The 20,000-nt window shown below is 44.5% G+C and overlaps 1 protein-coding gene across 4 annotated transcripts in view; it reads right to left on the reverse strand.

Moving 5' to 3' along the window:
* LOC110515405 (oxysterol-binding protein-related protein 10) overlaps nt 1-20,000 on the reverse strand; it is a 103,551-nt gene that overhangs the window by 31,963 nt on the left and 51,588 nt on the right. For 3 of the 4 annotated variants that reach the window (XM_090216099.1, XM_090216098.1, XM_090216106.1), the window contains one exon: nt 5,744-5,902. In XM_090216099.1, coding sequence (XP_090072225.1) covers nt 5,744-5,902 — 159 coding nt within the window. Of the gene's footprint in view, nt 1-5,743; nt 5,903-12,095; nt 12,754-20,000 lie in introns of those variants that run through there. The other variant, XM_090216109.1, reaches the window with a different exon arrangement.

Consider the following 20,000-nt stretch of genomic DNA (forward strand, 5'->3'; position numbering starts at 1 on the left):
ATCACTAAGGGGTCTAGGTCATGAAGTTATAATCACTAAGGGGTCTAGGTGATGAAGCTATAATCACTAAGGGGTCTAGGTGATGAAGTTATAATCACTAAGGGGTCTAGGTGATGAAGTTATAATCACTAAGGGGTCTAGGTGATGAAGTTATAATCACTAAGGGGTCTAGGTGATGAAGCTATAATCACTAAGGGGTCTAGGTGATGAAGTTATAATCACTAAGGGGTCTAGGTGATGAAGCTATAATCACTAAGGGGTCTAGGTGATGAAGTTATAATCACTAAGGGGTCTAGGTGATGAAGCTATAATCACTAAGGGGTCTAGGTGATGAAGTTATAATCACTAAGGGGTCTAGGTGATGAAGTTATAATCACTAAGGGGTCTAGGTGATGAAGCTATAATCACTAAGGGGTCTAGGTGATGAAGCTATAATCACTAAGGGGTCTAGGTGATGAAGTTATAATCACTAAGGGGTCTAGGTGATGAAGTTATAATCACTAAGGGGTCTAGGTGATGAAGTTATAATCACTAAGGGGTCTAGGTGATGAAGTTATAATCACTAAGGGGTCTAGGTGATGAAGTTATAATCACTAAGGGGTCTAGGTGATGAAGCTATAATCACTAAGGGGTGTAGGTGATGAAGTTATAATCACTAAGGGGTCTAGGTGATGAAGTTATAATCACTAAGGGGTCTAGGTGATGAAGTTATAATCACTAAGGGGTCTAGGTGATGAAGTTATAATCACTAAGGGGTCTAGGTGATGAAGTTATAATCACTAAGGGGTCTAGGTGATGAAGTTATAATCACTAAGGGGTCTAGGTGATGAAGTTATAATCACTAAGGGGTCTAGGTGATGAAGTTATAATCACTAAGGGGTCTAGGTGATGAAGTTATAATCACTAAGGGGTCTAGGTGATGACGCTATAATCACTAAGGGGTCTAGGTGATGAAGTTATAATCACTAAGGGGTCTAGGTGATGAAGTTATAATCACTAAGGGGTCTAGGTGATGAAGCTATAATCACTAAGGGGTCTAGGTGATGAAGTTATAATCACTAAGGGGTCTAGGTGATGAAGTTATAATCACTAAGGGGTCTAGGTGATGAAGCTATAATCACTAAGGGGTCTAGGTGATGAAGTTATAATCACTAAGGGGTCTAGGTGATGAAGTTATAATCACTAAGGGGTCTAGGTGATGAAGTTATAATCACTAAGGGGTCTAGGTGATGAAGTTATAATCACTAAGGGGTCTAGGTGATGAAGCTATAATCACTAAGGGGTCTAGGTGATGAAGTTATAATCACTAAGGGGTCTAGGTGATGAAGTTATAATCACTAAGGGGTCTAGGTGATGAAGTTATAATCACTAAGGGGTCTAGGTGATGAAGTTATAATCACTAAGGGGTCTAGGTGATGAAGCTATAATCACTAAGGGGTCTAGGTGATGAAGTTATAATCACTAAGGGGTCTAGGTGATGAAGTTATAATCACTAAGGGATCTAGGTGATGAAGTTATAATCACTAAGGGTGATGAAGCTATAATCACTAAGGGGTCTAGGTGATGAAGTTATAATCACTAAGGGGTCTAGGTGATGAAGTTATAATCACTAAGGGGTCTAGGTGATGAAGTTATAATCACTAAGGGGTCTAGGTGATGAAGTTATAATCACTAAGGGGTCTAGGTGATGAAGTTATAATCACTAAGGGGTCTAGGTGATGAAGTTATAATCACTAAGGGGTCTAGGTCATGAAGCTATAATCACTAAGGGGTCTAGGTGATGAAGCTATAATCACTAAGGGTGATGAAGTTATAATCACTAAGGGGTCTAGGTGATGAAGTTATAATCACTAAGGGTGATGAAGTTATAATCACTAAGGGGTCTAGGTGATGAAGTTATAATCACTAAGGGGTCTAGGTGATGAAGCTATAATCACTAAGGGGTCTAGGTGATGAAGTTATAATCACTAAGGGGTCTAGGTGATGAAGTTATAATCACTAAGGGGTCTAGGTGATGAAGTTATAATCACTAAGGGGTCTAGGTGATGAAGCTATAATCACTAAGGGGTCTAGGTGATGAAGTTATAATCACTAAGGGGTCTAGGTGATGAAGTTATAATCACTAAGGGGTCTAGGTGATGAAGTTATAATCACTAAGGGGTCTAGGTGATGAAGTTATAATCACTAAGTGGTCTAGGTGATGAAGCTATAATCACTAAGGGGTCTAGGTGATGAAGTTATAATCACTAAGGGGTCTAGATGATGAAGTTATAATCACTAAGGGGTCTAGGTGATGAAGTTATAATCACTAAGGGGTCTAGGTGATGAAGTTATAATCACTAAGGGGTCTAGGTCATGAAGCTATAATCACTAAGGGGTCTAGGTGATGAAGTTATAATCACTAAGGGGTCTAGGTGATGAAGTTATAATCACTAAGGGGTCTAGGTGATGAAGTTATAATCACTAAGGGGTCTAGGTGATGAAGTTATAATCACTAAGGGGTCTAGGTGATGAAGTTATAATCACTAAGGGGTCTAGGTGATGAAGTTATAATCACTAAGTGGTCTAGGTGATGAAGCTATAATCACTAAGGGGTCTAGGTGATGAAGCTATAATCACTAAACCAGATTATAACCTGCATTATGTGATATAATCCCCATATATATATATATATATAATCCCCATTACGGTTCAGTCTAACATCACACGCGGTGGGGTTCATCGAACCACATGAGCAGAGCAGCTGTGCCACAGACAAATCGTGAGTTCAGTCAGGCGCTGTCACTGCACTCACCTGGCTGCCCATTATAGACACTCATTACAGGCAGTCACTACCTCATTCAGTCAGCCAGTCTGTCACCAGGATGACAGAACAGAGAGACTGAACCTCGAACTTCAGGCTTTCACTGTTATATCTTAAGGCGGTTGTTGACATAAGCATTTATGAAATGTGTTTTTTACCTTTATTTAACTAGGCAAGTCAGTTAAGAACAAATTCTTATTTTCAATGACGGCCTAGGAACAGTGGGTTAACTGCCTGTTCAAGGGCAGAACGACAGATTTGTACCTTGTCAGCTCGGGGGTTTGAACTTGCAACCTTCCGGTTACTAGGAGAAAAGGGGAGACGGTAGGAGAGGAGAGGAGATGAGGGGTAGGAGAGAAGAGGTGAGGAGGGGTAGAAGAGGAGAGGGGGGGAGTAGAGGTCAGTGTCGAGTACAGGAGAGAATAGGAAGGGTAGGAGAGGAGATGGTAGGAGAGGAGGAGAGGAGAGGAGAGGAGAGGAGAGGAGAGGAGAGGAGAGGAGAGGAGAGGAGAGTTGGGGGGAGGAGGGTGAGGAGAGGAGAGTTGGGGGGAGGAGAGGAGAGGAGAGGTGAAGTAAGGAGAGGAGAGGAGGAGTAGAGGACAGAGTGTCGAGTACAGGAGAAGGACTGGACAGATGGAGGCTTGGGGAATGAACTAGCAACTAAATAATGAGTACATTCTCTCCCTCTCTCTGTGTACAAGTACAGTGTGCTAGGTAGATAAGTTTATCTGTGTCAGCACCTGGTGCTCTGTGCCATCTGTGACTATGTGAAGAGAGCAGAGAGCTGTGTTCTGTTTCACTATCTTGGGGGGGGGGGTTTGTTGTCGGTTCACTGTTAGAACACTGGCCACTGACTACAGTCCATTTCACTAGTGTGAATGTGTGTAAAGCTCACTGGTGTCCTTAACTAGGCCTCTTCCCCACTAAGTTGTACACATCAAGTCCTTGATGTGACGGGGTTGAATCAGGTGTACTTATAGGGTTACCAGCAATGACTACAATTGAGAAACGCTGATGAACAGTATGACCCAAGTGTGGTTCTTACCCGTGTCGTGAGATGTACCCAGCGAGGGTTCATGTCCAGTTCGATTACAGTAGATGGTGTTTGATTTAACCTCCACTGGTGATATAGACCCTTTTCCAGAACACGACACACTGACTGTGGACGACAGGAAAAAGAGGACCGAGCCACGTCCCCATTCTCATCGACGGGGCTGTAGTGGAGCAGGTCGAGAGCTTCCAAGTTCCTTGGTGTTCACATCACCAATAAACTAACATGGTCCAAACACACCAAGACAGTCGGGAAGAGGGCACCACAAAACCTATCCCCCCTCATGAGACTGAAAATATTTGACATGGGTCCTCAGATCCTCAAAAGGTTCTACAGCTGCACCATCGAGAGCATCCTGGTTGCATCACTGCCTGGTATGGCAACTGCTCGGCCTCCGACCGCAAGACACTACAGAGGGTAGTGGTATAACATATAACTTAACGGCCCAGTACATCACTGAGGACAAGCTTCCTGCCATCCAGGACCTCTATACCAGGCGGTGTCAGAGGAAGGCCCTAAACATTGTCAAAGACTCCAGCCACCCTAGTCATAAACTGTTCTCTCTATTACCGCACGGCAAGCGGTACCGGAGTGCCAAGTCTAGGTCCAAGTGACTTCTAAACAGCTTCTACCCCCCCAAGCCTTAATTAAGACTACTGAACATCTAGTAAAATGGCTACCCATACTATTTGCATTGTCCGTCCCCCCCCCTATTTTACACCACTGCTACTCTCTGTTATTATCTATAAGTCACTTTAATAACTCTACCTACATGTACATATTACCTCAAATAAGTTCTACTACACCTGTTGTATTCGGGTCATGTGAATAATAAAATGTGATTTGATTTGATATGACGTCAGGCCAAGATGCTCGACTCTTGACGTCAGGCCAAGATGCTCGACTCTTGACGTCAGGCCAAGATGCTCGACTCTTGACGTCAGGCCAAGATGCTCGACTCTTGACGTCAGGCCAAGATGCTCGACTCTTGACGTCAGGCCAAGATGCTCGACTCTTGACGTCAGGCCAAGATGCTCGACTCTTGGCGGCAGCAATAAAGACATCACCATCTGAGCCCATTCAACATAACCTCGATTTACCTTTTAATTACTATTTTATTTAAAACAAAAATCACTTTTTTTTTTTTTGAGGTTCTCAAACGCTTACACTTCTGTTTCTATTCTTGATTGAACAGTCGCTAAGATTATATTCGGGTTGTGATCTTTGCAAAATATCTATTTTGGATGCAGCAAGACGTTAGCTAGAATGCTAACGCTCATTGATGTTAGCTAGAATGCTAACGCTCATTGATGTTAGCTAGAATGCTAACGCTCATTGATGTTAGCTAGAATGCTAACGCTCATTGATGTTAGCTAGAATGCTAACGCTCATTGATGTTAGCTAGAATGCTAACGCTCATTGATGTTAGCTAGAATGCTAACGCTCATTGATGTTAGCTAGAATGCTAACGCTCATTGATGTTAGCTAGAATGCTAACGCTCATTGATGTTAGCTAGAATGCTAACGCTCATTGATGTTAGCTAGAATGCTAACGCTCATTGATGTTAGCTAGAATGCTAACGCTCATTGATGTTAGGCTGTAGCAAAAGCTGGCTAAAGAGACATTTCACTGGTTGAAGTTGAGGTACAACGCAGTTGATTTGCGATGACGACACATGAACACCTAATGAAGCAGGACGTTCCTTGACGAGCCTTTAAAATCCAATTATAATCCTAAAGTTGTGTGAAATACACTCATAACATGTAATATAGAGTTGGTTTTTTGTTGCCGACGTTCTATAAAAACTCCCCCTCGTTCTGTCAATGTTTTGTAAACACAGAAAGGGGTCTATACAGTAGATGGTTATTGGTCAGGTGTTAGTTCTTACCCGTGTGAGGTCCATGCCCAGTTTGAGCTGCGACAGCAGGTGAAGGATAATGTTCCGCTGGTCCTCTCTGACTCCCAGGTCCTCTTCCTCGTTGTCCTCTGTGTCTGTCATCTCCTCACTGGGGTCTATAGACTCTGGGGTGGGAGGGGCCTGCTGGGGCTGGACAGTAGAACAGAGGGTTAGAGGACAGAGTTACAGTACTGGGGTCTATAGACTCTGGGGGGGGGGGGGGGGACAACATAACAGAGGGTTAGAGGACAGGGTTACAGTACTGGGGTCTATAGACTCTGGGGGGGGCATAACAGAGGGTTAGAGGACAGGGTTACAGTACTGGGGTCTATAGACTCTGGGGGGGGGGGGGACATAACAGAGGGTTAGAGGACAGGGTTACAGTACTGGGGTCTATAGACTCTGGGGGGGGGGGGGGACATAACAGAGGGTTAGAGGACAGGGTTACAGTACTGAGGTCTATAGACTCTGGGGGGGGGCAACATAACAGAGGGTTAGAGGACAGGGTTACAGTACTGGGGTCTATAGACTTTGGGGGAGGGGGGGGGACAACATAACAGAGGGTTAGAGGACAGGGTTACAGTACTGGGGTCTATAGACTCTGGGGGGGGGGGGGGACAACATAACAGAGGGTTAGAGGACAGGGTTACAGTACTGGGGTCTATAGACTCTGGGGGGGGGCAACATAACAGAGGGTTAGAGGACAGGGTTACAGTACTGGGGTCTATAGACTCTGGGGGGGGGGGGGGGACGACAACATAACAGAGGGTTAGAGGACAGGGTTACAGTACTGGGGTCTATAGACTCTGGGGGGGGGGGGGGGACGACAACATAACAGAGGGTTAGAGGACAGGGTTACAGTACTGGGGTCTATAGACTCTGGGGAGGGGGGGGGCAACATAACAGAGGGTTAGAGGACAGGGTTATAGACTTTGGGGGGGGGGGGGGGGGCAACATAACACAGCACACACAACACACAAAACACACAAGCGCTCCAAAAATGTAGGTTTCTCTTCAATACTTAGAGAATGTCTGTAACGCGTGGGTAACTGCACCCGCAGGGTGACTAGTGTGACTACCTGTTATTTACGGCTTGTTCAGGAAAACATTCCTGAAAGCTTAGCACATGATCCAGATTTACTCCATGCTCACTCCCCCTTCCTCCCCCAGCCTCTCTCTTCCTCCCCGTCTCCCCCCTGCCTCCCAGGTCTCCCCCCACTGTCCTCAGGGCACTTTAAGGCAGCAAATGCATTTGGTTTCTTCAGCAGCAGGTCATTTTAGAAGGCTATATTGTTCCTAATGCATAATGTTAGGAAGTAGCATGGAAGTACGAGGCCCAAAGCATTCTGGGAGCTGAAAAAGCCTTGCTCTCTCCCGCTCTCTTTCTCTAGTTCTCTCTCTCACACACTCTCTCTTTTTCTCTGTTTTTCCTCTCTTTCCGTCTCTCTCAGGACTGTTTTTCCTCTCATGTTCATGTTCAGTGTCAACAGACGAGTGGAGAAATGGAGTCAGTCATGTGACATACCTACAGAGCTCTCTCTCTCTCTCTCTCTCTCTCTCGCTCTCTCTCTCTCTCTCTCTCTCTCACTCTCAAGACAAAGGTTATTTATTTCCAAGCAAAACATTGTGATCTCTCCATCTCTATCTCCCCTCTCCATCTCTCTCTCTCTCTCTCTCTCTCTCTCTCTCTCTCTCTGTTCTCTCTCTCTCTCTCTCTCTCTCTCTCTCTCTCTCTCTCTCTCTCTCTGTCTCTCTCTCTCTCTCTCTCGCTCTCCTGCTCTCTCAATTCAATCAATTCAAGGGGCTTTATTGGCATGGGAAACATGTGTTAACATTGCCAAAGCAAGTTAGGTAGGTATTATGCAAAGTGAAATAAGCAATAAAAAATTAACAGTAAACATTATACATACAGAAGTTTCAAAACAATAAAGACATTACAAATGTCATATTATATATTAAATATACAGTGTTGTAACAATGTACAAATGGGTAAAGTACACAAGGGAAAATAAATAAGCATAAATATGGGTTGTATTTACAATGGTGTTTGTTCTTCACTGGTTGCCCTTTTCTCGTGGCAACAGGTCACAAATCTTGCTGCTGTGATGGCACACTGTGGTATTTCACCCAGTAGATATGGGAGTTTTTCAAAATTGAGTTTGTTTTCGAATTCTTTGTGGATCTGTGTAATCTGAGGGAAATATGTCTCTCTAATATGGTCATACATTGGGCAGGAGGTTAGGAAGTGCAGCTCAGTTTCCACCTCATTTTGTGGGCAGTGAGCACATAGCCTGTCTTCTCTTGGGAGCCAGGTCTGCCTTCAGCGGTCTCTCTCAATAGCAAGGCTATGCTCACTAAGTCTGTACATAGTCAAAACTTTCCTTAAGTTTGGGTCAGTCACAGTGGTCAGGTATTCTGCCGCTGTGTACTCTCTGTGTAGGGCCAAATAGCATTCTAGTTTGCTCTGTTTTTTTTGTTAATTCTTTCCAATGTGTCAAGTAATTATATTTTTGTTTTCTCATGATTTGGTTGGGTCTAATTGTGCTGCTGTCCTGGGGCTCTGTGGGGTGTGTTTGTGATCATTAGTGGGTATCGGCCTAATTCTGCTCACCATTATTTGGTGTTCTACGTTGTACACGGAGGATATTTTTTGCAGAATTCTTCATGCAGAGTCTCAATTTGGTGTTTGTCCCATTTTGTGAAGTCTTGGTTGGTGAGCAGACCCCAGACCTCACAACCATAAAGGGCAATGGGCTCTATGACTGATTCAAGTATTTTTAGCTAGATCCTAATTGGTATGTTGAAATTTATGTTTCTTTTGATGGTATAGAATGCCCTTCTTGCCTTGTCTATCAGATCGTTCACAGCTTTGTGGAAGTTACCTGTGGCACTGATGTTTAGGCCGAGGTATGTATAGTTTTTTGTGTGCTCTAGGGCAACAGTGTCTAGATGGAATTTGTATTTGTGGTCCTGGCGACTGGACCTTTTTTGGAACACCATTATTTTGGTCTCACTGAGATTTACTGTCAGGGCCCAGGTCTGACAGAATCTGCGCAGAAGATCTAGATGCTGCTGTAGGCCCTCCTTGGTTGGTGACAGAAGCACCAGATCATCAGAAAACAGAAAACAGTAGACATTTGACTTCAGATTCTAGTAGGGTGAGGCCGGGTGTTGCAGACTGTTCTAGTGCCCGTGCCAATTTGTTGATATATATGTTGAAGAGGGCTTAAGCTGCATCCCTGTCTCACCCCACGGCCCTGTGGAAAGAAATGTGTGTGTTTTTGTCAAGTTTAACCTCACTTGTTGTTTGTGTACATAGATTTTATAATGAACAAAACATGAGAATAATTTTCCTTTGTTAAGGTTTGTTTGTAAATTAGGGTGTGCAGGGTGAATACGTGGTCTGTCGTACGCAAATTTGGTAAAAAGCTAATTCTTTTTTTCTCTCTCTTTCTCTCTGTCCCTCTCTTTCCCAACTCGCTCTTTCTCTCTCTCTATGTCGCTCTCTCTTTTTCTCACTCTACCTCTCTGTCTCTCTCTCTACTTCTCTGTCTCTCTCTCTACTTCTCGCTCTCTCTACCTCTCTTTCTCTCTCTACATCTCTCTTTCTATTTCTCTCTCTCTCCCAACTCTCTCTCTATCTATCTCTCTATCTCTGTACCTCTCTCTCTTTCTCTCTACCTCTCTCTCTACTTCTCACTCTCTCTCTCTCTCTCTTTCTCTCTCTACATCTCTCTTTCTCTACCTCTCTCTACCTCAATATTCAAAAACATGTGTTTTTTAAATATTGACTAGCGGATTGTCAAGGATACACAGACATTAAAAAATACGTGTGGAGTTTTTAGTTCTAATTATTTGTTTACTACAGTGTGAAAAGACAAAATATATTTGGTGAGAATTACTACATAGGGAACTAAATATATTCTAGCTCTTAAAGAGGCAATAGCCTAAAAATATATATATTACAGCCTTCCCATTGGACACTGGTTGAATCAATAATGTTTTCACGTAATGTCAATACCCAGTGGGTTATTTAGTCTGCAGTCATTCTCCTTTACAAATAAATAGTAGATTCCGATTACAATTATTATGTCTCATTTTTTTAAACTAAATGCAATCTATTATCTTTGAAAATGTAACTAGTTATATCTAGCTGTCCGATAATACATTCTGATGGAATGGCTTGTCCTGCAACTTTTGTAAAAACCCAGAGAAAGGTCTTGGTTCTTTCCTAAACGTAGCGTGTCAATACAAAGAGGACTCGTTGGACAACAAAATAGTTGATGTGAACTGGCAAAGAGTTGAGTCCACATTCAAAGGAAGTGTGAATTACAAAAGAGAACTGAGATATTTACAGCGTCAGTACAGTGACCCACAAAACAAGCCTGGGGGGACCAGAGAGCGAGCGAGAGAGAGAGAGAGAGAGAGAGAGAGAGAGAGAGAGAGAGAGAGAGAGACAGAGACAGAGACAGAGACAGAGACAGAGACAGAGACAGAGACAGAGAGACAGACGGACAGAGGAAGGTGTACTACTGTTAGTGTACTCTAGTTTTGAATGGACGGATTCAATGCCCAGACTGAATTTCTGACAGTGCTGTTACCAGTTAGTCAGTCATTTAGCCCGTCTCACTCAGTCAGTCAGTCAGTCAGTGTATCTATGCAACAACATTACAGTAAGACTCTATACAACAAAATTACAGTAAGTCTCTATACAACAACAGTATAGTAAGTCTCTATACAACAACCTTACAGTAAGTCTCTATAGAACAACACTACAGTAAGTCTCTATACAACAACATTACAGTAAGTCTCTATACAACAACATTACAGTAAGTCTCTATACAACAACATTACAGTAAGTCTCTTTACAACAACATTACAGTAAGTCTCTATAGAACAACATTACAGTAAGTCTCTTTACAACAACATTACAGTAAGTCTCTATCCAACAACATTACAGTAAGTCTCTATAGAACAACATTACAGTAAGTCTCTATACAACAACATTACAGTAAGTCTCTATACAACAACAGTACAGTAAGTCTCTATACAACAACATTACAGTAAGTCTCTATCCAACAACATTACAGTAAGTCTCTATACAACAACCTTACAGTAAGTCTCTATAGAACAACATTACAGTAAGTCTCTATCCAACAACATTACAGTAAGTCTCTATAGAACAACATTACAGTAAGTCTCTATCCAACAACATTACAGTAAGTCTCTATACAACAACAGTACAGTAAGTCTCTTTACAGCAACATTACAATAAGTCTCTATACAACATTACAGTAAGTCTCTATCCAACAACATTACAGTAAGTCTCTATAGAACAACATTACAGTAAGTCTCTATCCAACAACATTACAGTAAGTCTCTATAGAACAACATTACAGCTCTATCATTAACTGTCAGTAGAACTATTTCCGTTATTACAGACTTCTCTCTGTGCAGAAACCGATGACTTCTGCTCAGTGAGATAGTTACATACCAGCTCGTCAGAGAGATGACGGCTGGAAGTCGCCTGTACATCACTGAGCTACAGAGACATATGGAAATAGAGATTCTACTGGTATCGTCAGTTCCTCCAATAACATAGAAACGCAGCTACGTCCCAAATGAAACCATATTCCCTATATAGAGCACTGCTTTTAACCAAGGTAAATAAGGCTCTGGTCAAAAGTAGTGCATTATGTAGGGAATAGGGTTCCATATGAGAGAGAGAGGGGAGAGAGAGGGGAGAGAGGAGGGGAGAGAGAGAGAGAGAGAGAGAGAGAGGGGAGAGAGAGGGGGGAGAGAGAGAGAGTGAGAGAGGGGGAGAGAGAGAGGGGGAGAGAGAGAGGGGGGGAGAGAGAGGAGGGGGAGAGAGAGGGGGGGAGAGAGAGGGGAGAGAGGGGGAGAGAGAGGGGAGAGAGAGAGGGGGGAGAGAGGGGAGAGAGAGATGGGAGAGAGAGGGGGGGAGAGCGAGAGAGAGAGAGAGAGAGAGCTCTCCCCAAACTGAAATGATCCAGCCACTAAATAGTAAATAATAACAGAACTATCTAGAATACAAATCACGACAACCAGAGCAGAACAGACTGAAACTAAATCTCATTAAAAAACAGGAGAAGATTCCACAGTCTGTCTATAACATGTCAAGTTTCCAAGAGCAACAAAACTTCTCTCAGTCTCTTTAGGGCACAAACAAACTCCCTCTCTTTCTCTCCCTCTCTCGTTGTTATCTTGGTGCCCAGTCTCACTCTGTGTCCGGGTTAAGGAAGCAGATAAGCTCTGTAGCAGCTGTTAGTCTGTCTATTCCCACCCTGTCCACCCTCTCTCTCCTCCCCACACTCAGACTCACGTTGCTGGGTTGACATGCAACCGGTGGTCCCTTGCTCTGGGTCTTGCCGAATTTCCACATATCCACCATCCAGAGAGAGAGAGAGAGAGAGAGAGAGAGAGAGAGAGAGAGAGAGAGAGAAAGAGAGAGAGAGAGAGAGAGAGAGAGAGAGAGAGAGAGAGAGAGAGAGAAAGAGAGAGAGAGCGAAAGAGAGAGAGAGAGAGAGAGAGAAAGAGAGAGAGAAAGAGAGAGAGCGAAAGAGAGAGAGAGAGAGAGAGAGAAAGAGATAAAGAGAGAAAGAGAGAGAGAGAGAGAGAAAGAGATAAAGAGAGAAAGAGAGAGAGAGAGAGAGAGAGAGGGAGAGAGGGAGAGGGAGAGAAAGAGAGAGAGAGAGAGAGAGACAGAGAGAGAGAGAGAGAGAGTGACTGAAAGAGAAAGAAACACCCAGAATACCAGAACCGCCTGACTAGCGTCACAGTGGTCTGTTACAACTGAAGACTGGGAGAGAGGGAAGGAGGGAGGAGAGAAGAAGGAGGAAAGGAGGTTGAGAGGTGGTGTTCACAGGAGGTGGGGATTGAGAGAGAGAACGTGCGATAGATAAAAGGAGGAGAAGAGGACAGAAATAGAGAGAGCTGGAGGAAGCAGCGCTGCCTGGATGGTTGCTGCCTGATACCCGTCTAATGGAGAGATTACTAGTGATCCTGACAATCCCTCTATAGGCTCCTCCCTTCATCCCTCCCTCCCCCTTCTCTTTGTCCCTCCCTCTATCACTTAGTCCCTTCCCCTCTCTCAGCCACCCCCATATCTATCATATACCTGCCTCTTCCCTATGTCCCCTCCTACTTTCCACTCCTGCCTCCCTCTCTCCCTCCTCCTCATCCTCCCCCTTCTTCCATCCCTCCCTCCTCCTCCCCTTTCCTCCATCCCTCCCTCCCTCCTCATCCTCTCCTCCCCCATCCCTCCCTACCTCCCTCCTGCTCATCCTCCCCTTTCCTCCATCCTCCCTCCCTCCTCATCCTCTCCTCCCCCCATCCCTCCCTCCCTCCCTCCTGCTCACCCTCCCCCATCCCTCCATCCCCCTCTCCCCTGATGATGAGGTGGAACAGGCCAGTTAATTAGCGGTATACAGGCTACTATGCAGCTGCAGCTCAGAGCTCTTCCTCTCCCTCTTCCACTCTTCATCCCTCTTCCTCTCCCCCTCTCCCTCTCTCCCTTTTCTTCTCTCCCTCTTCCTCTCTCCCTCTCCTTCTCTCCCTCTCTCCCTCCTCCTCTTCCTCTCTCCCTCTCTCCCTCTTCCGCTCCCTCTCTCCCTCCTCCTTTCTCCTTCTCTCCCTCTCTCCCTCCTCCTCTTCCTCTCTCCCTTTCTCCCTCTTCCGCTCCCTCTCTCCCTCCTCCTCTTCTCTCCCTCCTCCTCTTCTCTCCCTCTCCCCTCCTCCTCTTCTTACTCTCTCTCCCTCTCTCCCTCTTCTTCTCTCCCTCCTTCTTTCTCCTTCTCTCCCTCTTCTCTCCCTCTCTCCCTCCTCCTCTTCTCTCCCTCTCCTTACTCTCTCTCCCTCTTCTTCCTCTCTTTCACTCTATCCATCTGTGATGACACCTTTACTCACTAGATATCGATAGTACACCTTCCACTATATCCAAATATAATTAGTTTCTTAAAGACTTACCTGGCACATATTCAATAACACAAGTGTTTCTCTGTCTCTCAGGGCTTCTCTACAACAACAAACTCAGAAGTTGACTTCCACTCCTTTAAGGGTTAATAGGTTGATGTAGAAGAGATGTGTGGGGCGATGGGGGGAGAGCGGAGGAGAAGGACTTATGAGGGGTAATAGGTTCACCGGATCTTTCAACTTCAAACACTTGGAGAAGACATCTTCACACAACACTGGAAACCTCGTGGTCACTTCCTGTCCGAATTCATACTCATCACAGGTACAGTAGGTGTGTGTGTCTCGTGACCTGTCTTTATCCTCAGGTTGGGGGAGGGGAGGGAGGTAGAGAGAGAGAGAGAGGGAGGGAGGGAGGGAGGGAGGGAGGGAGGGAGGGAGGGAGGGAGGGGGAGAGAGAGAGGGAGAGAGGGAGGGAGGGAGGGAGGGAGGGAGGGAGGGAGGGAGGGAGGGAGGGAGGGAGGGAGGGAGGGAGGGAGGGAGGGAGGGAGGGAGGGAGGTCTCTCCTCCACCGGTTACGGGGTCTGAGCCACCGAAGCCTCCCACCATTAGCTCTGACACATTGAAACCCCTGGTCATTGGCGACTATTACACTGTTTACCAGGGGGCGGGGCTACCGAGGTAAAGTCTGATATTAGACTATTACACTGTTTACCAGGGGGCGGGGCTACCGAGGTGAAGGCTAGTCTGAAGATGGTGCTGGCTGAGGCTCAAACTGGCGAGTGTAGATGGTACATCTTATCTATCAACAGAGACAGGGCTCTAACTCCTCTAGCTCCACAACGAGATAGGGTGCCTGCCAGCATAGTGGAGTCTGCCACTAGCACAGTCAGTGTCGTCAGCTCAGCTATCCCCATTGAGACCGTGTCTGTGCCTCGATCTAGGTCGGGCATAACTAAACATGGCTGTGTTCGCCTTAGTAATCTCACTAGGATAAAGACCTCCTCCATTCCTGTCATTATTGACAGAGATTGTGATACCTCACATCTCTAAATGGGGCTACTTAATGTTAGATCCCTCGCATCCAAGGCTGTTATGGTCAATGAACTAATCACTGATCTTGATGTGATTGGCCTGACTGCCTGGATGAATTTACTGTGTTAAATGAGGCCTCACCTCCTGGTGAAACTAGTGACCGTATCCCCCCCCCCCCCCCCCACGCATCCCTCAAAAGGCGGAGGTGTTGCTAACATTTATGACAGAAAATTTAAAATGAACAACCCCCCAAAATATTACGTTTTAATCTTTTATACTGTATAATCTGCTGATAAGGCTGGGTTACTGTATAATCTGCTGATAAGGCTGGGTTACTGTATAATCTGCTGATAAGGTTGGGTTACTGTATAATCTGCTGATAAGGCTGGGTTACTGTATAATCTGCTGATAAGGCTGGGTTACTGTATAATCTGCTGATAAGGCTGGGTTACTGTATCATCTGCTGATAAGGCTGGGTTACTGTATAATCTGCTGATAAGGCTGGGTTACTGTATAATCTGCTGATAAGGCTGGGTTACTGTATAATCTGCTGATAAGGCTGGGTTACTGTATAATCTGCTGATAAGGCTGGGTTACTGTATAATCTGCTGATAAGGCTGGGTTACTGTATAATCTGCTGATAAGGCTGGGTTACTGTATAATCTGCTGATAAGGCTGGGTTACTGTATAATCTGCTGATAAGGCTGGGTTACTGTATAATCTGCTGATAAGGCTGGGTTACTGTATAATCTGCTGATAAGGCTGGGTTACTGTATAATCTGCTGATAAGGCTGGGTTACTGTATAATCTGATGATAAGACTGGGTTACTGTATAATCTGCTGATAAGGCTGGGTTACTGTATAATCTGCTGATAAGGCTGGGTTTCTGTATAATCTGTTGATAAGGCTGGGTTACTGTATAATCTGCTGATAAAGCTGGGTTACTGTATACTCTGCTGATAAGGCTGGGTTACTGTATAATCTGCTGATAAGGCTGGGTTACTGTATAATCTACTGATAAGGCTGGGTTACTGTATAATCTGCTGATAAGGCTGGGTTACTGTATAATCTGCTGATAAGGCTGGGTTACTGTATAATCTGCTGATAAGGCTGGGTTACTGTATAATCTGCTGATAAGGCTGGGTTACTGTATAATCTGCTGATAAGGCTGGGTTAATGTATAATCTGCTGATAAGGCTGGGTTACTGTATAATCTGCTGATAAGGCTGGGTTACTGTATAATCTGCTGATAAGGCTGGGTTTCTGTATAATCTGTTGATAAGGCTGGGTTACTGTATAATCTGCTGATAAGGCTGGGTTACTGTATAATCTGCTGATAAGGCTGGGTTACTGTATAATCTGCTGATAAGGCTGGGTTTCTGTATAATCTGTTGATAAGGCTGGGTTACTGTATAATCTGCTGATAAGGCTGGGTTACTGTATCATCTGCTGATAAGGCTGGGTTACTGTATAATCTGCTGATAAGGCTGGGTTACTGTATAATCTGCTGATAAGGCTGGGTTACTGTATAATCTGCTGATAAGGCTGGGTTACTGTATCATCTGCTGATAAGGCTGGGTTACTGTATAATCTGCTGATAAGGCTGGGTTACTGTATAATCTGCTGATAAGGCTGGGTTACTGTATAATCTGCTGATAAGGCTGGGTTACTGTATAATCTGCTGATAAGAATGGGTTACTGTATAATCTGCTGATAAGGCTGGGTTACTGTATAATCTGCTGATAAGGCTGGGTTACTGTATAATCTGCTGATAAGGCTGGGTTACTGTATAATCTGCCGATAAGGCTGGGTTACTGTATAATCTGCTGATAAGGCTGGGTTACTGTATAATCTGCTGATAAGGCTGGGTTACCGTATAATCTGCCGATAAGGCTGGGTTACTGTATAATCTGCTGATAAGGCTGGGTTACTGTATAATCTGCCGATAAGGCTGGGTTACTGTATAATCTGCTGATAAGGCTGGGTTACTGTATAATCTGCCGATAAGGCTGGGTTACTGTATAATCTGCTGATAAGGCTGTGTTTCTGTATAATCTGCCGATAAGGCTGGGTTACTGTATAATCTGCTGATAAGGCTGGGTTACTGTATAATCTGCTGATAAGGCTGGGTTACTGTATAATCTGCTGATAAGGCTGGGTTACTGTATAATCTGATGATAAAGCTGGGTTTCTGTATAATCTGCTGATAAGGCTGGGTTACTGTATAATCTGCTGATAAGGCTGGGTTACTGTATAATCTGCTGATAAGGCTGGGTTACTGTATAATCTGTATAAACTCTGTGACATCTGTTGATGTAAAAAAATATATATATATATGTAATTCATTGACCTCACGGAGGATGGACTACTAGATGTAGTAACACAACTCAAGTCATAGAGAGAGAGGCAGAGAGAGAGAGAGAGAGAGAGAGAGAGAGAGAGAGAGAGAGAGAGAGAGAGAGAGAGAAAGAAAGAAAGAAAGAAAGAGAACCCCAGAGTAGCCAGACATAGTTGTCATACTCCAGTACATCAAACATCTAGAACACAGCTGACATGTCTCACACACACACACACACACACACACACACACTGGGAACGCTGCAGGATAGTTACAACGTTCTGGGAACGCTGCAGGATAGTTACAACGTTCTGGGAACGCTGCAGGATAGTTACAACGTTCTGGGAACGCTGCAGGATAGTTACAACGTTCTGGGAACGCTGCAGGATAGTTACAACGTTCTGGGAACGCTGCAGGATAGTTACAATGTTCTAGGAACGCTGCAGGATAGTTACAACCTTCACACAACATTCTGTGAACGCTGCAGGATAGTTACAATGTTCTAGGAACGCTGCAGGATAGTTACAACCTTCACACAACATTCTGTGAACGCTGCAGGATAGTTGCTTGGATTTGGAACATTCTCAGCACATTTAAGGAATCTCACAAAATAACGTTATTTTCTTGGTATTTCATTACATTAACAGAATGTTTCCTAAAAAGTCAAACATAGTTACATTTAATGACATTTCTGTTAATGTCCCAGGAACGTTCTCCAACTGGTTTGACATCGGGAAAGATCTCAAACAGTCCCGAGAAAGTTAAGAAACAACGTTCTTCTGTGGGAATATCAGTACTTCAAGCATAACGTTTTCTGCAGGTTTCCATGTTGTTTTATGTAAAGTCATGTTCTCAGAACGTTTTAAGAAACGTTTTTAAAAACACTTTTAAACGTTTAAAGAACGTTCTAAGAACGTCATTGGTAAAAACATACATTCCGTTCTCAGCGTCAACAGAACTCCCTCTAGCCTTTATCTTGTTAAGTGTGTTCAGGTGTGTTGGCCGCGCCCACTAATTGGCCAAAGCTGATCTTAACGAGCACTTGTTTTCCTTTGAAACGGGGTCCGTTTGAATAGACTAAAATAAACAGCCTTTTATGAGTAAAAAATACAAACATGGCACGCCAGCTCCATACTGGTGGCTCAGTGGAAAACATGGCACTCCAGCTCCATACTGGTGGCTCAGTGGAAAACATGGCACCCCAGCTCCATACTGGTGGCTCAGTGGAAAACATGGCACCCCAGCTCCATACTGGTGGCTCAGTGGAAAACATGGCACTCCAGCTCCATACTGGTGGCTCAGTGGAAAACATGGCACGCCAGCTCCATACTGGTGGCTCAGTGGAAAACATGGCACGCCAGCTCCATACTGGTGGCTCAGTGGAAAACATGGCACGCCAGCTCCATACTGGTGGCTCAGTGGAAAACATGGCACGCCAGCTCCATACTGGTGGCTCAGTGGAAAACATGGCACGCCAGCTCCATACTGGTGGCTCAGTGGAAAACATGGCACGCCAGCTCCATACTGGTGGCTCAGTGGAAAACATGGCACTCCAGCTCCATACTGGTGGCTCAGTGGACTAATTCCATGTATAGAGAACTAAAGATCATAGGTTCAAATCTCACTATTGTCGTGCCAGAATAAACAAAGAAATGTGTTTGGATCATTCATGCCTAAGTAAATATATTTTCATGCGTCTTATCTGTGCTTTGGAGCTCGAAACAGTTTATCCAGACTAAGCTATCGGTGTTATTAAAAGTCTTATTCAAACATTCTGTTAATGTTTTAAAGGAAGTGATTAAAACAAAATCTCAAAATAAACTATAATTTCCATTCTCAAAACGTTAAAACTTCCAGGGAAACTTGCAGAGAACCAGTAACTTCTGTCTCTTCTAAGCTAAACTTAGAGACCGAACAGTGGGAGGTGTCTGGATAAGGCCTGTGGGAGAACCTCAATTGCATTTCCTAGATTCCTCACCTCCTCTCTCCTCGTGTCTTTCTCAAAACCCATTGGTCCCTCCCCTATGACCTTTTCATCCAATGGGTGAGGACGTGAGGAATCAAGGAAATGCAATTGAAATGTGTGTCTGTCTGTTCCTCTGATATATTGCGCCCTCTGCTGTCAGAATAGAGCAGTGCAGGACAGGACAGAAGAGCACACAGAGCTCTGTCATGCAGAGTGCAGAGACACAATGGGTCATTACTCAGCACATAAGCCAAGACGCACGCACGCGCGCGCACACAAACACACAAACACACACACACACACACACACACACACACACACACACACTTTCTTCTTTCCCTGCTGTAAAGTGAGGAGTTGGTTTGGCTGCAAGCCAAACTGGTATGGTTTCTCTAATGGCAATGTTGTTTTACACCGCCTGGTACCGTTCCTGTACTGTACTACACAGTCAGAAATCACTGGTTTCTCTAATGGCAATGTTGTTTTACACCGCCTGGTACCGTTCCTGTAGTGTACTACACAGTCAGAAATCACTGGTTTCTCTAATGGCAGTACTGTTTTACACCGCCTGGTACAGTTCCTGTAGTGTACTACACAGTCAGAAATCACTGGTTTCTCTAATGGCAGTGTTGTTTAACACCGCCTGGTACCGTTCCTGTACTGTACTACACAGTCAGAAATCACTGGACCACAGAGAGAGATGGCACACAGACACAAACAAGGCATAGCTAATCAACTCAGAGAGAGATAGCACACAGACACAAACAAGGCATAGCTAATCAACTCAGAGATAGCACACAGACACTAACAAGGCATAGCTAATCAACTCAGAGAGAGATAGCACACAGACACTAACAAGGCATAGCTAATCAACTCAGAGAGAGATAGCACACAGACACTAACAAGGCATAGCTAATCAACTCAGATATAGCACACAGACACTAACAAGGCATAGTTAATCAATTCAGAGAGAGATAGCA

This window comes from Oncorhynchus mykiss, chromosome 2 (genome assembly GCF_057628025.1).
Source record: "Oncorhynchus mykiss isolate SJ-2025 chromosome 2, ASM5762802v1, whole genome shotgun sequence".
In the NCBI taxonomy this organism is placed as follows: Eukaryota; Metazoa; Chordata; class Actinopteri; order Salmoniformes; family Salmonidae; genus Oncorhynchus; species Oncorhynchus mykiss.